Source organism: Vidua chalybeata, chromosome 20 (genome assembly GCF_026979565.1).
Source record: "Vidua chalybeata isolate OUT-0048 chromosome 20, bVidCha1 merged haplotype, whole genome shotgun sequence".
In the NCBI taxonomy this organism is placed as follows: domain Eukaryota; kingdom Metazoa; phylum Chordata; class Aves; order Passeriformes; family Viduidae; genus Vidua; species Vidua chalybeata.
Window position 1 is genome coordinate 7,144,523 of NC_071549.1, and position 23,183 is coordinate 7,167,705.

The following is a 23,183-nucleotide window of genomic DNA, read 5'->3' on the forward strand; positions in this document are numbered from 1 at the left end:
AATACCCCGGTAGAGCGGTCCTGCCCCGAGGGGTGGGAGATCACGGAATCTCGGGATGGTTCCGGTGGGAAGGGACCCTCGGAGGTCATCTAGTCCGGCCCCCCTACTCAAGCAGCATCCTCTAGAGCACTGAGAACTATGCCTGGACAGCTGAATATCCCCAGGGATAGGCAATCTGCCACCTTTTGGGGCAGCCTGTTCCAGTGCACGGTAAAGGTCTTCCTCATGTTCAGGTGTAACTTCCCTTGCCCCTGTTTCTGCCCTTGCCTCTCCTTCTATTGCTCAGCACCCCTGAGAAGAGCCTGGCTCCATCCCATCTGCTGACACACCTCCTTCACATCGATGTATTTGAGAATAAGATCTCCTCAGTCTGCTCTTCTGCAGGCTACACAGGCCCAGCTCCCTCAGCTTTCCCTCATAAATGAGGTGTGGCAGTCCCCTGATCTTCCAGGACACTTTCAGACTATGTCTCTCTTGTCCTGAGGAGCCCAGAACTGGAAACATTTGAGGTGAGGTTGGGCCACAATGACTTGAAGATGTCCCAGCACGTTGCAGGGATTGGACTTGATGACCTTCAGGAGTCCCTCCCATCTCAACCAATTCCATGATTCAATCACCTTCCAGTCCTCACCCTCTTCCCACCAGCATCCTCCCACATCCCAGGCAGGACACCAGGGTCCTTCCATCCCACCCCAGCCCTGACTCCCAGCTCAGGCTCCTCTGCAGTCAGACACTCTGGGGAAGCTCCAGGTTGTGGTGACACGAGTGAAGACAGACAATCGAGAAAACAGAATGTGAAGTATTTTTTTTTTTATATACAGAATACAGGAAAGTTTCTGTAAAGTCTAAAACGTTACAATTACTATGTACAGTGGAACTAGCTGTTTTGCTGCGGGGGGGGGGGGTGGCAGAGAAACAAAAGAGACAGACAGGTTACGACAAAGGATCTGCTACAATAGACAATTTGAGGAACGTCATACCACATGTAGCACTGTACACAGCTTTAAAACATTGAAAAATGCCATCACTGATGTATTTACACAGAATCCAACACTTTTCCTTATCTGAAATAAAAAATAGGATGGACACCAGGAAAAGAACTCATTTCTCACTGCCCATAATACACAGTAGCTACTTGTAGTGCAACCATAGCAGGGAGGGATGGGAAAAATAACTGTGGGAAGAAGAGCGCTTCTTTACATTAAATAAAACAATGATATTGTATAGATTTGCTGTATGAAAACTGTATTTCTCTTTTAATATAAAACTATTGTCACTGGCACAAAATAGAACAAGTTTCTGATTATTTTACAACTGCATGGGAACTATCTGTCAGAGAGAGTCCTCGAGTCAGACAGCGGTCACCCCTCGCTCTGACACGTCCTGCTCTCACTGCAGTTTTCCTTTTAAAATGAAATGTATAGTACAAATATATGTGCAAATGCCCCTAAAACTTGAGCAAAAAAGAAAAATTAAAAAAAGTTAAACGTTCTTCATTTCATGCAAACGGCGTGTGAACAGTCTCTGGGCCGACACAGAAAAATCCCACCTCGGTTTGTACATTTTTGCATTGTAAAGAGTCTGAGGGCGTTTTCCTTACTCCAAAAAGCTCTCTTCCTAAAAATTCCTAGGGAACTGAGTTGGACCGCAGCACGGGCACCTGGTGGGGTTTCAGAGAAAGCTTCTCCTCCAAGTCCATATCTTGTACTAAGGCAGTGTCCCCCTTGGGCTGTTTGGTCGCAAATTCGGTGATGCTGAAAACGAACTGCAGGCAGCCCAGCTTGATGTAACTGCCGTGGTGGAGCAGGGCCGTGCCCTCCCAGCCAGCCCCGCTGCCCCCAATCAAACTGGAGCTGCTGGCTTTGCAGTTACAGGGTTTTCGATGCTGCCCTTGTGCCTGTGAATTCATCACAGCAGCTTCTTCGTGTGCCTCCTCTTCCTGTTTTCTGCTTTTATGTCGTTCTGGAAAAGAATTTAAAAAATGGTAAGGTTTGGGCAGGTTAGCAGCAGCTTATTTTCATCAGCAGGGGTTACTGCTGAGATGCCTCATGGGCAAGATCCTCCAGCCATGAGGGATTTCAGTCTGCAGTGAGCAGCTGATCAAAGGGAAATGGGAATCTCCTCACAGCCCTGGAGACGTTGAGGCATTTACATATCTATTTTGGCAGCCCAAGAAGAGGAAGCTGATCAGGTGGAGAGAAGGAGTGAGCCATGCAGGGACAGAATGCCTGCAGCACAGCACAGATCATCTCACATCCTGGGAAGGGAGGACATGCATGGGGAAATGCCTCAGGCCTGCTCCAAGCTGGCTGCTCGTCGGGACCTGGAGCTTGGTAACTCCTGCACTGGAGGCTGGAGTAGGGTTTAGGTCAGGGCACAGAGCTCCCTAGGCTGCGGAGGAAGGTCTTGTGTAACCCCAGCTGAAGGCTGTGGCAAGGCTCCCCTTTGTGCAAGGGGTGGACCAGCCTGTGCAGAACAAGGGCCATCAACAAGGAATTGGTTTCCACCTGCTCCTGCCCCCTCTCACTTAACTCCCTGTGGTGGTGGTACAACACTCACTTATTACACTCTGCACTTTGGCAACAATACTGCTGGGAGGAGTGGGTGTCATCTTCTCCGAGAAGTCACACGAATACAGGACATTGTCCACGGTCGTCCCATGCTCACTGTAGTTCAACAGCTCGTAATGCTTCGTATTCTGAAAAGAAAGGGAAGAGGAGGGAATCAAGATATGAAGTCATAGAATGGTTTGGGTTGGAAGGGACCTTAAAGATCATCTTGTTTGAGTCCCATGCCATGGGCAGGGACACCATCCACTCAATCAGGTTGCTCCAAGCTCCATCCAACCTGGCCTTGGATTGGGGCAGCCACAGCTTCTCTGTGCAGCCTGTGCCAGGGCCTCACCAGCTTCACAGGGAAACATTTCTTCCTAATATCCAATCTAACCCCACCCTCTGTTAGTCAGAAGTGCTTCTGTCCATACACACATCTTTGGAGCACTGGAAGACAACCCCTTTTCCTTGTTGCCAGTAGTGGTCAAATAATAGGTGGTAAATATCCTCCAGCTTCAGAGACCACCAACCTGATCCCACAGCTCACAGAATAACCAGCCTTCCTGCAGGAGCTGCTTTCTGGCAGAGAAGGAGGGCCAAAGCAAAGTGGGTTTTACCTACTGCACTTGAACCAACACATCTTTTGAGAACAGGATATTCAAGCTGATGCTCACAAAAGCGAGCATTTTACAGGCACACCTGATGCAAACTTGGCTCGAGACCTGTGCCTATAAGGAAGAGATGAGCTTTGGAAAGCAGGCACAAGATGGCAAGAGGGATGCCACGTGCTGCAGCAGCCTCAGGACAGAGGCAGTCTGGGATTCACAGGCCTTGTGCAGGCTGAAATGCCAGCAGGCATTACCGTGACGTGCAGCATTACACAAGCGGCGTCATGCTCAGCTGAGCTTTGTGCAGGATGTTGACAGAGCAGAGAAGATTTCAGGTTAGCTCACAGAAATCATCTGAGAGCTCAAGACCTCATCCCTCAGGGACTACAAGACTTTAATCAAGTTACAAAAACTCCACGTGCACATGGGAGTAACCTGCTAGACTGCAGAAGGAGAACCTGCAGAAAGAGCTCGAGAAAGGGGAATTCTCCCTCTCCAGAGTGACCACAGCCATAGGAGGGTCTAAGGTCAGTGCCTGGAGCCTGATTTATGACTGACCACTGTGAAGAGATGCTTCCACACAGATTTATGGTCAGGATCCCATTACTGAGTGTGTTTGGTAGCTTGCAGAGCACTGGAGGAATGGCCAAAGCTGGCTGTGGGTTAATCCTGGATCCTGCTCTGGAGCTGGTTGACAAATGGTGATATGAAAGACTTGATCTTGCTTCGAAGACTGTTTCCATGCTAAGAGACATCTCCAGCAGTGCTGTTACTGGCAGGCCTGCTGGTCTGTTTACTTCAAGAACAAACTAATCTCTGAGCTGTAGCTAAGTAGAAACTGTAGGTTTCTGTTTATGCTGTGAGCTTAACTGAAGTTTTAGCTAAATAAATAATTTATAGAGAACTGCAGATGCTATGAATGCTTTGGTCCCCCATCACATTTGAAGACAAGGGACTCGGAGCAGTTCCCTGGTTTGTTCCAGTTGAGGTTTGATGTTGACACAAAGTTTAGCTTTTATTAACAACACATTCAGATCAAAAAGTATCAGATCACGTCTATGTCCTTTTCTTTCCCTAGACACCAGTAGTGACAGTGCTGACTTGTGGCTAGTCCTTGCCCACAGGCAGTCAGAGAAATCATGCTGGCAGAGCTCTGTGCTTCAGAAAAGGGTTGACAGAAAATGCTGACACAGCCTCCACTGGAGTAAAAAACAGCTCTTACTTTGTAGTCCACAAAAGGAGCACCACACAAAGACAACCTGCTGCCTGCATCTCCAGCTCCCACTGCCATGCACACCAAAAATAAAAAATAATAATAATAATGAAAAAAAAATCACTCAGGCACTCACCTCATCATAGAATATGCAGGCATGTTTGCCAGACACATAGTTACAGTGACCATAGCTTGTAAGGCACACATCCATATCAGCTCCTGTCATGGGGGAGGACAAAACAGGCTCAGTTCATATTGGGGAAAAAAAACCAAACTGTCAGGCACCAGAGAACAACAGACAGAATTAAACTTCAATTAGCAAAACAACAGGGGAGCAACTGCTTTTGTCCTGCTCCCAGGACTGCATGAATAATGCTTTGATAAGCCACCAACAAAGTTTCAGCGGGGGAAGGGAGCCAGCAGCTCCACAAAGGTTGAAGAGCATTTCACTGCTCCTGGGTCTACCCAGAGCACCAGAAGAACCTATGCAACAAGAAACAAAACCTGCAAGCAAACCATAACTTTCCTCTCCATCAGTCAGGCATTAAAACTCCAAGACAGCTGTTCTAGTTATGACACCAGGTGACAGAGCTGCCACCCACAGAGATTCAGGCAGATGGGGATTTCCACACTTCTTGGTAGTGCAGAATCCCAGTACAAGTGGCCACAGTGAGTCTGTTTCCTTTGACACCCACTTGGCAAAGACCTTAGGGAGGGTTCAGGGAGAACCACCCTGATTCTGAAAGGTCAGGGCAGGAAAAAGCTACTCACCTGTCCCAATGTAGAGGGTTCGATAGCACATATTGACTGCACCCCCCAAGCCCATCAGAGGATAGAACACCGCCCGGGCTTGCACTTCCTTTCTTTGAGCTGCAAGATAAAATGAAATTACTTGAACAATGTTATCAGCTGGGAAAGCTGCTTGACCCCAGTGTCCCTAGCTCAGAAAGCACAGACCCTAAGGAGGATGCAGTCAGTTTTGGCCTAAGCACCAGTTCACAACCCTCTAGGAATGTTAGTGCATTAAACCTCTTTTTGCCAGTCAGAGAAAATTGCTTTCTCATAACCCACACAAGCCATGCAAATGGGGAGCATTAACACTGAGTGTGCACAATGGAGCCACGCTGAGGAACACATAAGCCTTCTACCCCTGGCTTCTTTCTTAATCTCTTCTACTCTGGGTAATCAAAGAGCTCAGTCGTTGCTCTCAAAGTATCACTTAAAAAGAATTGGTGCTGGTGAATTCACCAACTTCACAATGGCGATTTAATTTCTAGTGAAGCTGCAGGAAAAACACCTGGGCTGAATGGGGCTTGGCAGGGACAAACCCAGCTCCCAAGACAGGATGATTACCTGAGTGGACTCTTTTACCCTCAGGTCAGTCCCTATGGCACACTTGACATTGGCTGGTCCAGGGCTGAGCCTCCAGAGCAGCTCCAAGTTCAAATCACACACTCACATGCCCATGTTAACTGGACAGAAAATCTTCTGTGGAACAGATATTGAACTCCATTGGGCTACACTGGCCTAGCCAGGATTTCAGCACTGTCTTTTGGAGGAAAACCCCTTATACACGGGGTTTAAGCCTCTCCTGATACCACATCTGCAGGATAGCGTTACACCAAGAGGGTGAAATCAAAGAACAGAACATGAGGATTATGAAAGACTGCAGAGGTACCTACATCAATAATAGTGGCCACACCAAGTGGCATCACAAGTTCCACCTCTGCCTGGCTGCCCTGCAGGAATCCTTTCAGCTGCCTGGCTCTGCAGGGCTCACTAAAGGCTTTGGATCTAACATTTCATCAGCAATGCTAAGCAGCCAGTTGGATGCATCATTCCTGCCCAAAAAGGGTGATGGGTTAAGACAGCACCAATCTGCCTTGAGAAAGGCAGAGTGCTGAAGAATTCCAGACCAGGAAGGCAGCTCATACCACAGCCTGCTGCTGTGTCCTGCAGCAGCCATCACGAGAAGACTGACAAAGCATTTAGGGAATGCTATGATGCTAAAGCAGGCAAGCACAGAGCTTCAGAAAAAGATTACTGACTGACTTCCAAAGATCTTATCTGGGATATTTACCCCCAGGCCTGGCAGAGGGGGAGCAGAGAACTGCTTCCACAGCAAGGCTCTCCAGTTAGTGTTTGAAAGCAGATTAAACTGACTGGGGCATGCAGAGGAACACATTCACCCTGCAGCTTTAGGTGATACCAGTGGTAATAAACAAAGCCAAACTCAGGAATCTGGAGATTTCCAAGAGAAACTCCAGTTGTTTTCCATTACTGGCATTTGTAGTGGTTTCAGCTTGACACTGACATTCTGAACAGGCAATGACAATGTCACACATATATTCTGTGCTCCAGTTCCTCCTGTTCTTGTGCTTGTATCACAAGCAACTCCTCCAGAAAGACAGAGCAGGAATTCACAGATTTCTCTTGCCCATCTCAAAGGTAAAAGTGCAAAGAAAAGCCACCAAGCACCTGAGATGAACCTTCCCATCTATTGCTAATTCTAAGATGAATAAAACACAACTTCACTACACATTTCCAGCAGAAAGTCTGAAGGTACTGTAAGTATTCACATTGCTCAAATTTGTAAATAATTAAGTAGAGGATCCTGATGGAGTTTCTGGTCAGTGGATATCCAGAGCAGAGGGATGAGAAGAAAGAAAAATGAAAGGCAGCACCAGAAAAAGAGGGAAATCTCCTTCAAAGAATAGACAGTGGCAAATCTATGGCTCAACATAACCCAGCTATTCTAGGGCTGCTCTTACCTTCAATGTGGTTTCCCACAGGAGATTGCTGATGGGAATTCACACTGCCTGCTAGAGACTGAGCTTTGGGAGGAAAGAGCTGATGTATTCTCTGCAAGGCCAGAAACTTGATCAGCTGCTCATCCAGCATATTTATCTCAATCTCTGTTAATAAACAAAAAGCAATTAGTAAGTTATTCAGGGAAAGAGTGCGATCTGAGCTGCAGTGGATTTAGCTGTCCCACTTTCAAACCTGCTGTTTGCTTCAACAGCAAAGACTTGACCAGTTCTGCAATACCAAGACTCCTACACATACGTGAGCTATTATTTCACATCACTTCCTGTGAACAGAGTGTGAGGACAGTGCCAGCCACAGCTGGAGAGCTCCAACTGAGGCAGCAAACAGAGGTTTGGGGGAGCTAAGGTTGATAAAAGCTTAAAATCTGCTGGTTTGGCCCAGAATCAACAGGTCATTCGAGATGGCCATTGCACCCCTTTGGACAGCATGTTGGGTCCTTCCTCTGAAGCTCTGCTACGTGGTTAGAAAGTCCAGCCCTGCATCACAGAGACCTGTAACCCCCTTTGAAGCTGCTGCAGGCTCAGCAATCTCCTCCTGAAGGCACTCTGCTAACATTTGCCATCTCTTGCCAAATGCAACAAAAGGAAATAAAAACCAGGCCAGTCTAGGAGACTGACAGAAGCAGAAATAAATTATAAAATTAACAGACCCACTGGAGCATCACCACTCAGGTGACTGCTCTACTGCATGATCTATTGCTGCTGGACTTCACATCTGCCAGGAGCAGCTCTGGATTGCAGCTAGCACCACAACATGGCAGGTTTCTGCATGTGAATTCCACCTGGAAAGCAGCCCAGTTGTGATTCTTCCCCAGAAAAGCTTCAGGCAGAAACACTTTCATTGGCCTTGCTGCCTTGGCAACATGAGGAGCAGGGAAGCATGTGACATATTTAAGGTAATGTACACCCAGCCCCTCCCTCACCTGACTACAACCCTTCTTTATCTCTGGAACTTTCCCTCAAGCAGGGATGGAATGCTTTAGGGAAGCAAACACACAGGGCTAGCAGAGACTGATGATGAATTAAATACTCACCCCCGTCCATAAACGCTTTCAGGGAACCGGTGAAGTCCAACATAGCTGCAGAGTTTGAAGTGAGTGATGAGGGTAGAGTTAAAGCGCTTCCTATGGATAAGGTGCTGGGACTGACCTTACCATCTACAGAGAGAGGTGATGGAGAGAAGAGATGTCACTGTGACGTTCACCAGACATGCACCCAGCCCTCAGGCTGCCCTTGGCTGCCAAGCTGCTCCAAAATGACTCATTTTGTTCATAGTCATGCTTTGAAAAAGGCCTGAACTAGAGGCCAGGAGCTTTCTTCTGCTCATAGAAAGGCTTCTCTGTGCCTCCAACACAGAGCAAAACGTGGTTTCTGCCTCGTCTCCAGCTGCTGGAGGAATTCTTGACCTATACATTTAATCTCCTGCTCCCTGTGGTGACACTGGAAAGATGAGCACCAGCTCCCCAGGAGCTTGAAGAATTTATTAAACCTAAGAGACATTTGCCAAGTAGCTTGTCTAGGTTTTAACACGAATAAAAAGCACAACTGTGCTGGTTTTATTTCTACACTGTTATAAAATCTGGGGTGCACATCATTTTCCAGAAGGAATGTGGCAGTCATAAGCAGATTCTATTATTTACAAAATAAAATCCTCCTGCTTTGGAAGTGGCCATGCAGCTGAAAGAGGCAGTGGCAAATGCCAGGAAACAAAACCCCTGTAATGTGTTGTCAATACCAGATCCTCTTGAGCTGGTTTGCTTATAACTGCTGAAATTTATGGCAAAAAAGGTCATGAGCTATTTGCATTTTTGTACTCAGCAGCAAAATTTCCACACAATTTTTGTTATAAATATATAATCCATCATGTTAGATGGAAAATTTAAATGTTTACACCTTTCCCAAGAGACAGTGCAGCAAGTAAGGATTTTGTAGAACACAAGCTTTGCACCAGATGCAATTATTTAACATCTTAAGTAACTGCAAAATTATGTAGGGTTTGCAGTGCTCTTCAAACCACAAGCACGAAGTTTTCTATAATATGGTCTCATTTCCTCTACCAGAACTTCTCCCAGCCTTGCATTTCTAAGCAGGGCATGGTCAAATCAGCAGCCTCAGAGTAACCAAGTTTATTCAGGAGGAGGCCAAGTACCCTGGGGACTGCTTCCAAAGGCGAGGCAAAGCTTAGAAGTTGCTCATTGAGGAATTTTAGAAAGGATTATAAAAATATGTTGCTCTGTTGCTTTACAACCACCAGACCTGAGCCACTCCACACAAGCCTGACACTGAGCAGGTTGGAACTGCTTGGGAAGTGACACACAGCTCTGTCACGTGCTTTTCAGTGACTGTTCCCACCCAACCTGCACAAAGGGTTTGCTGGTTTGAGTCTTGAGCTGGCGTGGGGAGAGGGAAAAGGAAGAGAATGCCATATGTGAACGTTTATTCTAACAAAATTTGAGCTGTGGGCAGTTACTCCAGCATCTGTCAACATCTTTGACTTTATGTTTCTACACTAAAAATGGATACATACACTCTATTATATACCTTGCTATTATTTAGCAAGTTTTTTGGGTACAACTCAGGATCTCTGGCATATCCAAGTCTGTAACTACCCTGTGTCAGACCAACAGATCCTAAGCAGACTACAGCTTCCCAAGCTCACATTTCTCCAACATCAAGGCTATGCACATGAAGACTCCAACAACACCTGCAGTAGGGGACACAACCACTGCCTGAACAGTTACTCTGGATTAGATCCCAGAGAGCTGCTCTTGTGAGAAGGACTGACTACCTTGCAGTCCAAACGGCCATTTGAAACAAACCAGTGGTTTTACAGCAGCGCTGGGGTTTTAAAGCAGCAGCTGTTGAAACAGCGAGGCAGCAGCCAAGTGATATAAAGCTACTGTTGCTTTCAAGAATTCAACTGACCTGCTATCCTGCTTGTCAGGACAGAGATCCCCCCTCAAATATAGACAGCCAGCAAAAATACATTCCATGGCTCCCATAAAGAGACCTAAGACAGAGGAGACCTGAGAAACTTCAGCTGGCTCTCCACAGAAAGCCCGATTCTCAGTCAAACAAGGACACACTGCTACAGCCTCGAGATTTTGAATGAGGTTTAGCCTGAGTTTTTCTCAGCCCTGGGGCCAAGGTCAGTGGCTCAGCACGTACCTGAAGGTGGTGCTGGTGAACAGAATCTGTTTGTGGACCCAACAGCTGAGATCCCATCTCCTGCAGCCTGGGGAGGGGTGAGAGCCCGGGTGGCACTGAGCGGGGAGCCCCCGGCCCGCAGCTCTGCCGTCAGCGGCGGCCCGATCTGCGTCTGCACATTCTTCCTTTGCAAAGTGCTGGTGGTCTCCAGGCTGGCACAGGAGCTCGATATGGACGTAGGCAAACTCGTGACCGGCGCAGATCCCCTTTGTGCACAAGAAACGGGTCCTGCTACGTTCTCTGTTTTGACAACGGTTCCAATGGTGTGATTCAGAAGTCCGCAACTCGCTGGGGGCGTGAGGGGCCGAGGCCACGTTTGCCGATGAGACAAAACAGGTATTGTGTTCCCAGACCCCGTGAGCCTCTGGGAGTCAGTCAACTGTGCTGAGGATTCGGATGAAACGCCATAGAAATGAGGCCCGTTCACTTTAATGTCAGAGGCTGTCGGCCCATTCGAAGTCCCGCAAGAAGACGCCTTCTTGGATTTATCTATACAAGAGCTGCAGTTAACATCTTCCTGTGACAAAGTCTGCTGGGATTGCGAGGAGCTCAAGGAATTCTGGGTGGTAATCCCTGAGGTGCAGGATGACATGGAATAGAGGGAAGGTGTGGGTGCCTTGTCAGCTGCCTGGTAAGGGTTGGCGAGTGAGCCATCTGCCACAATAACAGGCTTAATATCAGCCTTCTCTGTTTGTTCAGAGTCCCAAAGCGAAGTCATCTGCTTAGCAGATAAATGTTTCAATATGCTGCACTGGAGCGCAACAACACTACAGAGCCACTGGAAGGAAGAAAAAAGTGCAGGTTAGCTCTGGAGGCAGCAGTGCTCCAAACCTCTACAGTTGCTCCATCGTTCACCCAGCTCGAGGAAATCCAGCTGCTGACTGCTCAGATGCAGTGTGGAACTACAGCATCTGCTCTGGAGCTCATCTACAATTAGGAGAAAATTTTGTCCAGAAGTATAAAAGTGCAACCAAGATTATGTACTGTTTATCTCTATGCTGGAGGTAGGACAGAGAGGGGCTGAGATTAAAGGAGGGAGAAGGCAGCATTTCCTCACTTCCAAACTCCTCCTTCTCTTTGCTTGTTAAATGCTGCAACTCTTCAGCCTCAGGTTACAAACACACCTTTCACTAATTTGGGCTTCTAGCCAAACACAACCCTCCAACTTACTCTACAGCATGTTGGAAAGAAATGCTGCTCTACCTCAGGTATAGGGAGTAGAAAGCTGGGATGGAGATCACTTTCCTTTTACACAAAGTGGAGGAAGACCAAAAGATTTATTCTAAGTTTTAAGCTTCATGGTGGATGTGCACCTGCCGCATAAAAGAATCTTGTCTGCGCTAAAAGAAGGACTTGATTTCTCCCCTGACTGCAACTTAACATGCCCTTACACTGTGGAATGTGGCCAGAAGTTTCATACAAGATTTAAACACTCATTTGACCTTGATTTACATGTCCAATTCCATCCGCAATAAAAAGCGACCCAGAAATGGGACGTTAACTTATAAATAAACGTGTCAGAGAGCAGCCTTACATAATCAAAGTGCAAAGTATTTCCCCTCAGCCACGAAATAAAGATGACTTCTAGACAGAAGGCCCTCGACTCCACTCTTAAGGCCAGAGGACTATTGCACCACTTCCCTGAAGTGTCAAATGAGGAATTTTACATCTCACCTGGAAAGTCAAAGTGAAGTTTTAATGCACAAGGGTGTCAGAGACAAGACAAGCTATCACCTTCACACGTGAGCTTGAGATTGGTTTCCTAGACAACTGCTCCATCATGACTGAAGTGGAAGGGGATCTTTGTACCAAAGCAACTACACACACAGAGTCCAAGCATTTGACTTAATTTACCTCCTGTTGTTCTGTCTGGCTGGCTAAGTGCTCAGTGTTCAAAAGGTGCTTCTGCAAGGGTTCCTCAGGGATCCCGTTACAGATCAGCTCGCCATCTCTAATTGCTGCAGGCGCGAGTAACGGGGGTGGAAGCCGGTATTGGGACTTTATAGCATCAGGAACCTACATTGTGGAGAAAAGATCACACATGAGAACAATTACTCAAGAATGACTAGTTAAACCAAGTGCCTGATCAGCACTTAACTTTGCATTTGCTGCTTTCTCACCCAAAGGAACCCTGCAGATACATTGGAATTATCAAGGACTGAGTACTTTAAATTGATGTAGCCATGCTGAAATTAATAGGTTTTATTCCCTTAGGTCAGGCATGACTTTAGTACAACATGGTGGCTACAGCATAAGAGAAATGAAAAAAACAGCCAAGGGAAGTCTGTATGGCAGTTTTCAGGCATCCTGGCAACAAACAGAGCCCCAAATCTGACTGTAGGGCCACCTTCAGGAAGTTCTGTGTTGTACCTTCTATGCTTGTGCTAGATTTAAGTGCTTACTTGTAATAATTGAGCCTTGTAGTTGAAGGAAAGAGATCTTCTTAAATCCTACAGGTAGTGAGTGCTGACTCCCAGATCTCTCACCAACACAATCATTCAGACTGTCTTCTTCCTCCTGCCCCAAGGAGTATGCTGGTTTCCCTTCCAAACTAAGACACATACACAGGGGTCTTCACCCAGCACTACTTGTTAGACATACCTTCAGACCTTTCCTCTTCACTGACTGAAGAACTCTGCGATTCGGAGGGTGTTTCTTATGGATTCGGTTTAAGAAATCCACTTTGACAACATGCTGAGATATGGTGTCCTGGAACCGGTCAAATACTCGGCACCGATTACTCAGGGTCAAGTTCTTCTGGTTCAGCTGGGTGATCAGATAATGCCACAGGAGTTAGGGATCTGCAGGTCACTCTAAGGCACCCTAAGACTTTCATAATGCCTCGCAGCACTGGCAGTACAGCATCAGCTCAGCTTTAGGCTATTTGTTTCCTGCAGTACTAACCATTTCTGTTAAAGGGCACATTGCTGGAGATGAATACAAAAGCATTTAGAGGCCGACTAAGCAGTATCAATGCTCTCAGAAGCAGTTTGTCTGGGAAAAAGCTCTTTGTTTCAGCCCCCTGTTTCCTGAGTATTTAAGTCTCAAGTACACTGCTTTTCCAAAAATGAAAACTCCCTCTTGGAATGAAACTTTTTTGGGTTAAGCATGCAAAGAATTACTTCCCCTATTTGTAGCACTGTGCTGCTTTGTATCCCAGTTCTGGAAGCTCATCTAGATCTTAAAGAGTCCAGTCAAAAACTAGACAAGCTGTCAGTGAGCCACAATCTGAGCTGTCAGCTTCAGTTACAGGAAGGAGTTCCCCCATCTTTATATCTTATTGCAGAGAGCAGCATCATATTCCTTTGGAGAGTGCGTTGCTTGCAGCAGGAGCTTTACAAGCGTTACAGGGAGCAATAAGAGCTCAGAAGCTGTTTTACATTTGTTGTGCTTTGTCCTTTAATGGACCTGCCAGGTTCCACTCCAGCATCCGGTTACCATACTGCAATCATAGTCAGTCCTGCTTACCACCACGTGTTCTATGTGATTTGGGCACATCCATCTACCCAGAGGCATGGCAGTAAGCGGTGGCTCCAGACAATCCATGTGGAACAGGAGTGGGCAATAATCACACTGGATTAGAGGTGCCACTCTGCAGCTCCTGAGAAGAGAGAGCCAAATCTTATTCCCTGTACAGAGTATAAATAGAACATTCAGGCAAGCTTGGCTGACCACTTCAGTTTATCCTCTACACTGTTGTTTGCACCAAAAAGTAGGATTTCTGATTTGTAACTTGATCTGTATAGACCTTCTTTAAGATTCACTTGGGGGAAAACCTTTATTTGAAGCAAAATTCAGAGATCAAAGGAAATCTCAGATTTAGGTAATTACAAGTTTCCTTAGAGGAATCATGTGTGACGTTGGGACATGTACATCAACAAAATGTTTTCAGAACAAGTCTCAAACTCCAGAAAAACAACTACATCTGAATCCCCAGGCTTTAAAAAAGCCTTTGCTCTATGACAAAGTCATCAGTTGTTCTCCACAAAAGCCCACCTGAATCCCCATTCCACTTTGAGAAATTCACTCTGACTGGGTTTCTGAAATAAAGGTTTCATTTTCACTGACATTTTGAATTGGGATTGATCTATGCATTTTTTTATGCAGTGTTACAAAACCCATCAGTATTTTGTACTGGTTTTCAGATTTACAATTTCAGCACAATATTCCTATTTGCCTTGGGCTTATAAATCTCTCAGTAGATTTCTATTTCCTAAAGGTCACCTCCTCACACACTTCCTTCACAAACCATAAACAAACATCACCATTTACTACACCACCATCACTTTAGAATATTTCTTTGCAGAAAAACATTGAAGACAAGATGGCTCAATCTTGTCAATCTTCAGGCTGCATTTCAGAACCCTTTACAGCTGGACCTACACTTGCTGTGGTTAAACACCTGTTATTTAGCAAAGATGAATATTCTCCCATTTGTTTAGAAGATTGTAAATAAGTAATGAAGGAGAATGGAAAAGGAAACAGGTAATCTTTTTCAGCAAGAACTTTGCTCCTGTGAAGGCTGCAGCTACACTGAACAGCTTCCCTGGAAGAACAAGTACCTGTTGCATGTGAAGCAGACCTTCACCGGCAAGGGAACCAAACCATTGTGGTCTAACTCGTGTTGTGCTTTCTTGACATTCTTTCCTGTGGTTTCTTCCTTTCTCCTCCTCTTACTAGTACCTGAAAAGGAATTTTTAAAAAGCTTTGTGTTATCCACATAGCAGAGGTTTGCCTTCTGGTAGATACATATAATCATCTCAGAAAAGTCAAAGATTGCTGCTTCAGGAACCTCTATCAACCACTAAATCTAGCCTTAAGTGACAGAGTCTGTCTTTAAAGGCAGATTTATTTCACACTTAGTAATTTCAGTGACGCCCTACACATTTAGTCACTACTTTGTTACTATATTATTGCATCATAAATCAAAAATCAAGTATTTTGACAACTTTTTTTTTTCATATTGATGATCTAGACCAAGGTGAGAACAACAAGCATCTATCACAAGTCCTGATGGACATAGTGTGTAGTTGCAGTGTCCTCAGAGATTTGAAAGGCACCTGCTGCTAGGCAGCTGGAGGAGAGCCAGAGGTACCTCTGCTTTCACCAGCACACACCACTGGAGCCACAACTATCACAGAGTCAGGAGGGAAAAGAGGAAAGATGGCAGCAGGCTGCAACTGCAGACATGTTCACTAGCAGCAGACAAGGCCCCGCTCACCTGGAAGTGCTGTGGTGCAGGTCAGTTCATTCGGCAGCTGGAACTGCGTTGGGTTCCTTTCCATGGCAGCAGCAATAAGAAGCTCAAAGGGTCGCTTCAGCTGGGGCTGCCCACAGTCCATTTCTGCAATGGCAGAGTCATCATCCACGTCAATTATGTCCTCATCGACATCATTCTGTTCTGAGTTGGGGGTCTCGGTGCTGGCATTGGATGTGGGAGTGCCAGGCCGGCTCGCTCTCCTTTCCAAGATCCTGGCATGCGCATTAGCCCTGATGCTGCTGCTAGACCTGTCCAACAGGTCTGCGTCACTGGTGGGGGAGGTGGTCCTTTTCCCAGATTTGTCCACCAATCCATTTACCTGCCCCAGCTCTTTCTTCTGTTCTCGCTTCTGCACGACATGAATAGGCAGGCTTATCATGGAGGCCACAAACAAAGCACATCAACCTTGACAAATATGCGATTGAAGACAAACAGAATCTGAAAACGCTTGAGCCACGCACTACAACTTCCCCCTTGAAGTCATTAGAGCCTCGATCAAGAACAGTCTGATGGCAGCTAAGGTAGAGGTGACAGAACAGCTGAAGAGAACCAAGTGTGGAGAAGAACATTACCATGTGTCTCTCCTTTCAGGGTAGCTATACTTGAGTCCAGATCAGGGTAACATTTCACACCATCTAGTCCTAAACATTTGACAAATCACACAACTGTTTACTTTGCTACCAACACTGAGAAACTCCACAGCAAACTGTTCACTGTTGATGCACTTGACTAACCCTGGCACTGCATACAAACCCATCAGGGGTTGACAAGGTCAGCTTGAGAATACAAGCACAACATACAAACAACACTCTGCTATCTCCTGATGACAGGAATCTTGAACAAAGTGCAGCAGAGGAAACTATAGATTGCCATCACCACAAGATCCATTTTGCAACATAAGGGGATGCTGCATGGCCTGGGATGGGCAACTGTGCACAGTTACAGTGCTTGACAGCATCACCCATATGGAGGAACCAATATACTCCATCACTAACATGGTCTGCAAAGGCAGCAAAGTGTTTTCAGGAAATTTTTAATATAGAAAAGTTGGGGATTTTCTCCTTTTCTCTCTCTTTTTACTTTATTATTTGTTTTTCGATTTGTGACCTTCATTTCTATTGTTGGCAGATGGCTGAACAGTACCCTGGAAACCTAACAAGGCAATCACTTCAGGAACAAAAGGCTGAGCACACAGTTTTCTTCCAATCTGTTTTGGGTGTCACTTCAAGAGAACAGTTGCTAGATAGCTTGGTGCAGTTTCTAAACCCTCTGCTAAGCAGCCCTATGTGGTCACAGCAATAAGATGTTTACATTGTGCAAGACAGCTTCCTGAAGAAAGAGCATCAAGGCAAAAAAAAAAAAAAAAAAAAAAGACAAGCTACAATATTGCCCAATCATCTCCTTCCTATCCTGTTCAACAGCCCAGGAAATCATAACTCACTGTGATTTCACCCTCTGCTGATGTACAACTGCTGTGAAGTCACTCTTCTAAAAAACACATATTAAGCAGAATCAGAATCCTGATGGCAAAGTTGTATTAACGTGACTCCCATTCTGCCTGTAGACAGCTCACCTCCTCAAGCACAGGAGCCATTCCCATTTCCTCTGTGCCTCAGCTCTCCCTCCTTTCCAGAAATGGGGGGAAGGAAAACAGTTTAAAAGGCACAGATTGACAAGAAGGTATCAGGACCTTCAGTTTTACCTCCTAGTAGTGATGTTAAAATATCGTTAGGTTTCTTTAAGCCCTTTCCTAATGAAGCCCTTTGCAAACACATGCACAAAGAAGCAGCTCTGGTTGTCTGAGTACACACGAAGGGAGAGGCAGGTATAAACCTCAGGATTCAGGTTTCAAATGGCCATTTGGAAGGGCAGGGATTGTGTCTGTTCTGAGAGGCTTTACCTTGCGGCGCACGGTGCAGCGGTGGCACATCCACTCCCCGGGAGGCAGCATCTCCTCGCTGAGCGGAGGGTTGCTACAAGAGAAACACAAAGCAAAGCTTTACTGTTATTTACTGTCATTTCTGGAACTCTTCTCACGTACACAGCCAGAGTCAGGGCAGCTCTGCAGTTCCACTCCCAGGCACTTCCTTTAATTTATGGTGAAGCTCCCTGGATTCGCTCTCCCATACATCCACTTAGCCAGACACCTCCAAGAAGCCAGTCTTCCATGACACCCATCTCAGCTCCACGGTTTCAGAGCACCCTCAGACTTGAACAGCAAAGATAAATGGAAGATTCACTGCTGTGCCACACACACACCACCTCCTGCCACAAACACCACACCTCTTTAAATAACTTGATTACTCATTACTCCAGCAAGCAAAGTCAGTCATACATACAGGCATTTCCATCCCTTGGGTTTGCAGTGAGTCCAACTGAACAAGCTGCCATGAGGTCTACCCACCACCTCCCATGTACTCCATCCCTGGGCACACTTAATGGTAGAAACCACCTTCTATCTTAAGACAACCCAAATACTCTTAAAAGTGTCACCATATCCAGCTTGCCTTGGCTACGAAGCGCTGGATACATCCTACTCACATGGATCTGCACTTACTATAAAAGCTGTATCACAGTGAAATGACATTCTCGTTCTGATGCTAGAAATAAACCAAAGCAAATTAGAGTAAGGAGGACTATTTTGAGAAACACTTTTCCTCAGTAAAAGGCAGAGCAGCATATGTTAGATGATACACTTTCCTTACAGATCCTACTACTAACTCAAGTACTTTCCAACACCTCTTTATCATTAAGATTTGTTATTTGAGCAAACTGCTGACTGTGGCAGAGAAAATATACCTGCTGGCAAAAACCAGCCATTTACCATGCAGTGTGGCTTAAGATAATACTTTTAAAAGTTCTCCTGACTTTTGCTAGAAGCAGCTCTTAGCAAGTCTGCTCTCTTGTGCTGAACACACAGATGCACTACCACAGGCTCTGGAAGCTCCATTTCCCACTGACTGGGAAACAGATTTCAAGGATCCACTGGGACTGACTGGGTTACAAGGGGATCAAGAAGTACAGTAGCTTATAAGACTGGCCCAAGAAAGCCACACAAGCATGGGAAGCTAGATGTTGGTTCATGGCAGGAGTCTCTATACTGTTTATTGCACTTACATATACCAAACCAAACCCGAGTTAAGCTTTCCAGTCTCCAGCCCTGACAAGCCAGGGAGAATAAGATGCATATTTGCTGTCCAGGAAGAGCTGTGCTTTGCAGCAAAGGGAGAGGCTGTCTTCCTCGAGAATCTTGCTCCTAGCACAGGGAAATGGCACAGGATCCCAGCCCGGGCTCCCAAGCCTGGACTGTGAAAACAAACACACTTCCTCTGTTTAAAAACAGAGTCCCGGCGAGCCTTGCCCCGAGCTCGCCCGTGTGCCAGCGACTGCCTCTGCAGGTACTGCAGCCATCCGGGGTCACACTCCCTCTTGCAACACTGTGCCTGCAAGACTGAAGGAAGAACACAGCAAGAACCAAGCTGGTAATAACCTCAGCATTTCTGGTGTCAGGCTCTGGGGAATTCAGTAGAGCCAACACATCTGGCAGCCATTTTGAGGAGGAGTGCAGGGTTTCAGAGGCCTCCGTGTTCCAGGCGCTCCAGAAACGCAGCGCTCTGCATATATGCACTGACATACCTGCAGCTTATGTTTCTCATTTCCTGGAGGGCTTGGATGAACAAGAGATCAGGCTCTAGATGAGAGCACCAAAGCCTCCACTACTGGCTGCTTCACCTCAAATGCTTGGATGAAGCAGTAACTCCCTGCCCCAAACTAATCTTTTGCTAACAGAAGCAGGGAGTGGGGGGGTGTGGAAGGAGGAGAGTAACAAATGATCCCCGTGTACTTGCTGCAGCATAAATCCATGCTCAATCCTAAGGTGCATCCTGCAATAGCTCAGGTTTTACTATTGCTAGAAAACGAGCTCTTAGATCTGCATCTACAGCAAGTATGGATTCATGTGGCCCATTCCCCTCTCCCCTCCCAACACCCCAGGGCAAAAAAAAAAACAACCCACAGACTTTGATTTGTTTCTAGTGAAATTTCACCCTCTGAAGCTCCCGACGAGCGTGCCTGAACTGCTGGGAACACGTCTGCCCCATTCCGACGTGCGGCGTGCCAGGGATCCACACGCTGCCAGATGCCTCCGGTTATTTGTTTTAACTGTTACCTCAATCTTACGCATTTTACAATGAAACAATTAATACCACGGTGAACCTTGAGAGACGCCTGGAAGAGTCAGAACAGGTTTCTTCTGCAAGTGTGTATGTTATTGTCCCATTTGCTAGGTTTGAACCATGAAATCCTACATACACCGTACTATTAAAGAAGCATTTTAATGAATACTGCTACCCAAAGGCCTGTGGAAGGAGGGGGAAAGATTCGTTTCAGAGCAGCAGAAAGGTTTTAGTGCTCAGACAAGCCTCCTGAGGTTTTCTGCTCACTGTCAGGGCCTAGCTGCGATAGCAAGTGTATTAAAAGACTGATTCTGCCTCTCCTGGTTAATGAACTGTTCATCAACGCAGCTCACCATGCTAACAAAGACTGATGAAGGCTGCTCCTGCACTGCTGGCCTCGCAGCAAGCAGAGAGCACTGCCTGGGTCTCAACAGAAAGCCGGGGAAGCGCTAAAGAATGCTGTTTTAATTGACTAGGTATGACCACATTCTTCAACCTTTTACTGTAAGCATAAAAGAAACTGATTTTTAAATCTGAGCAAGATACTTGATCTTCATAAGCAAGGTAAGAATTAGCACTTTGGCAGGAGCACCACGGCCCTTTTCTCCCTATCTTTCATGGGTTCATTAGCATGCACAGCTCCAGCCGCCAGTGTTTGCTGCCAACAGGACCTGGAATTGTACAGCTCCCACTTTATCTTTGGTTACAACACATCTCCTTTCAACTACACACCAGTCAGTTGCACTTTTCAGTACATTTTCACTAACCCTTCATTTCAGAAAGTTTCCCCTCCTGTCATCACAGACAAGAGTGGTGGCCTCTTGCTGTTTACCTGGGGGGTTTGGTGTGACCCAAATCCAACCTGCTCAGCAGAATGTGTTTCTGCATTTAAAACAAAGACAGCTCTGAAAAACACAGGCTGACTTAAAAACACCTGGAAGACTAACTCATACAAAGCCTCTGAAAATTAAAGGAGATGTTTATCACTGCCTAGTCAAAAACCACTACACTGACTAGAAAGTCACTTGCCATGTATCTGTCTCATGGCTTTTTCTCAGAAAGTTAACTATCTCCTGAAATTCCTATCAGATGCATTGTCAAGCATTGCTCTGCTATGGCCAGAACGCAATGCACTATCTCTTAAATAAAACTTAAATGGCTATGACAAAATAAAAAAATCTTCAAGAGCATATTAGGAGTTTTTATCAAGCAAACAATAGCATGGAGCCACTTAGCTTTTCAATTTCACACTCTGAGGCTCTCATACATCAGAAGCCTGTTGTCAAGTCTAAATCCTGTAATTACTCCTCACTTTGCTGACCTCAATAAATAGATAAACAAGTGCTCCAAGGAATGGCACCTTCTCCAATACAAACTGGGCTGTAGCTCTCAAAGGAACCAGTTATAAGCAGACCTGAGGTTATTTACACACTGCATTCCTGCCCATCTTGCGTCAAAGGCACGTTGACACTACTTTTGGACCCACCAGGATACAGCCAGCTACCAGCTGAGATAATGGTGGCAGGAAAACAAACCAGTGCCTGGTGAAGCTTTCTTCAATAACTTCTCTTTCACGTCAGTTGTTTTCAACAATTGGACTTAAATATTTTTTTTTCTGTGCGGAGGAAAAATAGTAACACCATGAAAAAATGTAGGCAAACACATTTTTTCCTTCTCAGGAAACTTGATTAACTGACCAAGACTCAGTGACAGGATGATAATGAAGGATGCTAGATATGTTTGCCAGATAAGGGAAGAAGGCTTTCAACTCTTCTATGGGACTCCTCTTTATCCCTATGATGGATAGAGCTACAGCTGTTCTACCAGCTTCATAAAGAACAAGGCTCCCTGGCTTCCTACAGCAGGGCCTCAATGGCAGCTAAAACAAACCAGGAAACCAACCTCACTGTCAGGGCATTACAAGAGCCCCATTGAGAAACAGGGAAAGTTGCATCATTTACAAATTCAGCTTTTTGGAACATTTTTACTGTGCCCAAGTTACATACTTCTGCTCACAGCTGCTCCCAAACCCGGCTGAAGGAGGACACCTGGAACCCTGAGCCTCTACCTTAGACAGAATAAAACCACACCAAACAAGCCAACAGCTGCAGCCTGCGGCGAGTTCCTCCCCACTGCAACTCCCTTACCCTTCCTCTTTTACTCTTGCATCAACACAAAGATTCTGAAGACAGAAGTCAGATTTTCAGTTACCTCAGAGGTGGTTATTAGGAAAACTATCAGCTCCCTCCTCTCCTCCACTGTTATTCCTCAAATTATTCAGTGAAGTCTCCAAGTTCTGTTCATTAACATGGATAAATTGTGACACTCAGCTGTACAACAATAATCTTCCTGAAAAAGCCAAAGATTTCTCAAGCACCAATGCAGAGACCAAGAAACTTCAGATAAGTCCAGCACAATTTTTATTCTTTACAGACCTCCAAGCATGACCTGATTACATGAAAACTAACAGTTTCACTAACTGTCTGGCCTCAGTTAGGCTCACACTGTTTATAAGTTATACCTATTTTAAGCCAGCAGCACAATTCACATTAACTACAGAGCATCACCCACTATATGTCTGTCTATGGTGCAACAACTCCTGAGGGAATATGTGAAAAAAGCTTGACAGCAGACAGCATAACTTTGTTTACACTAAAGTGAAAGTCTTGAGCGTGGACATAAGTTCTAAATTAGCAATATCCAGCAAGGACTCCTGGACACCACCAAACAGGTCAGGACATGATTATTTTGGCTGCCACTATGCAAGGAAGGGAACCAAAGTGACTGTTTCACAGGTCACCAATTATCCCATCATCTGGAACGCTGCATGTGCTTAGTGTGCATCTTTCCAACAGCATGGCCAGAGCTGGAAATAAGGGTTCAGCAACAGACAGAAAACAGAAGCAGGATTAAAACACCATTATATGGGCAGACAGTGAGGAGTAAGATGCACCCAATGAAAAAATAAAGGTACACTACATTGTCTACATCACGCTACAAGAGTGGAGGAAGACTTGAACTCCTCAAGGTTTAAGCAGCAGCTTTGCTGGGTATGCCAGATCCCAAAATCTCCTTCACTGTGTGCTTGTTTTTACTATCTAGACCTGCCAGTGTTCAACATTTCAAGGGCTTGGCCAGCAGTCCCAGGCTCTGACAGCAGCACCACTGTGCTCCCAAGAACCAGGTACCATTTCATGAGTGTATCATAAATTTTGTGAGTAATCTGTGAATTTCAATGCCAATGAACTTATTTACTTGAATCCATCAAACCACTCCTGCTACTCCCATCCTGGGAAGAGGACATCATGGAAGCAGGTGTTTATCTACCTTACCTCAGCTC

General features: G+C 45.8%; 1 protein-coding gene across 2 annotated transcripts in view; it reads right to left on the reverse strand.

Moving 5' to 3' along the window:
* Positions 1-790: 790 nt before the first annotated feature.
* Positions 791-23,183, reverse strand: part of PHF12 (PHD finger protein 12) — a 31,661-nt gene continuing 9,268 nt past the window's right edge. Inside the window, exons 3-15 of one of the 2 annotated variants that reach the window (XM_053961126.1) lie at positions 17,569-17,641; positions 15,630-16,017; positions 14,971-15,091; positions 13,877-14,009; positions 13,010-13,174; positions 12,263-12,424; positions 10,370-11,186; positions 8,236-8,358; positions 7,145-7,288; positions 5,145-5,243; positions 4,510-4,592; positions 2,560-2,698; positions 791-1,962 (exon numbers count right to left, since the gene is read on the reverse strand). In XM_053961126.1, coding sequence (XP_053817101.1) covers positions 1,628-1,962; positions 2,560-2,698; positions 4,510-4,592; positions 5,145-5,243; positions 7,145-7,288; positions 8,236-8,358; positions 10,370-11,186; positions 12,263-12,424; positions 13,010-13,174; positions 13,877-14,009; positions 14,971-15,091; positions 15,630-16,017; positions 17,569-17,641 — 2,782 coding nt within the window. In that variant the 3' untranslated portion in view covers positions 791-1,627. Of the gene's footprint in view, positions 1,963-2,559; positions 2,699-4,509; positions 4,593-5,144; positions 5,244-7,144; positions 7,289-8,235; positions 8,359-10,369; positions 11,187-12,262; positions 12,425-13,009; positions 13,175-13,876; positions 14,010-14,970; positions 15,092-15,629; positions 16,040-17,568; positions 17,642-23,183 lie in introns of both variants that reach the window. The other variant, XM_053961127.1, reaches the window with a different exon arrangement.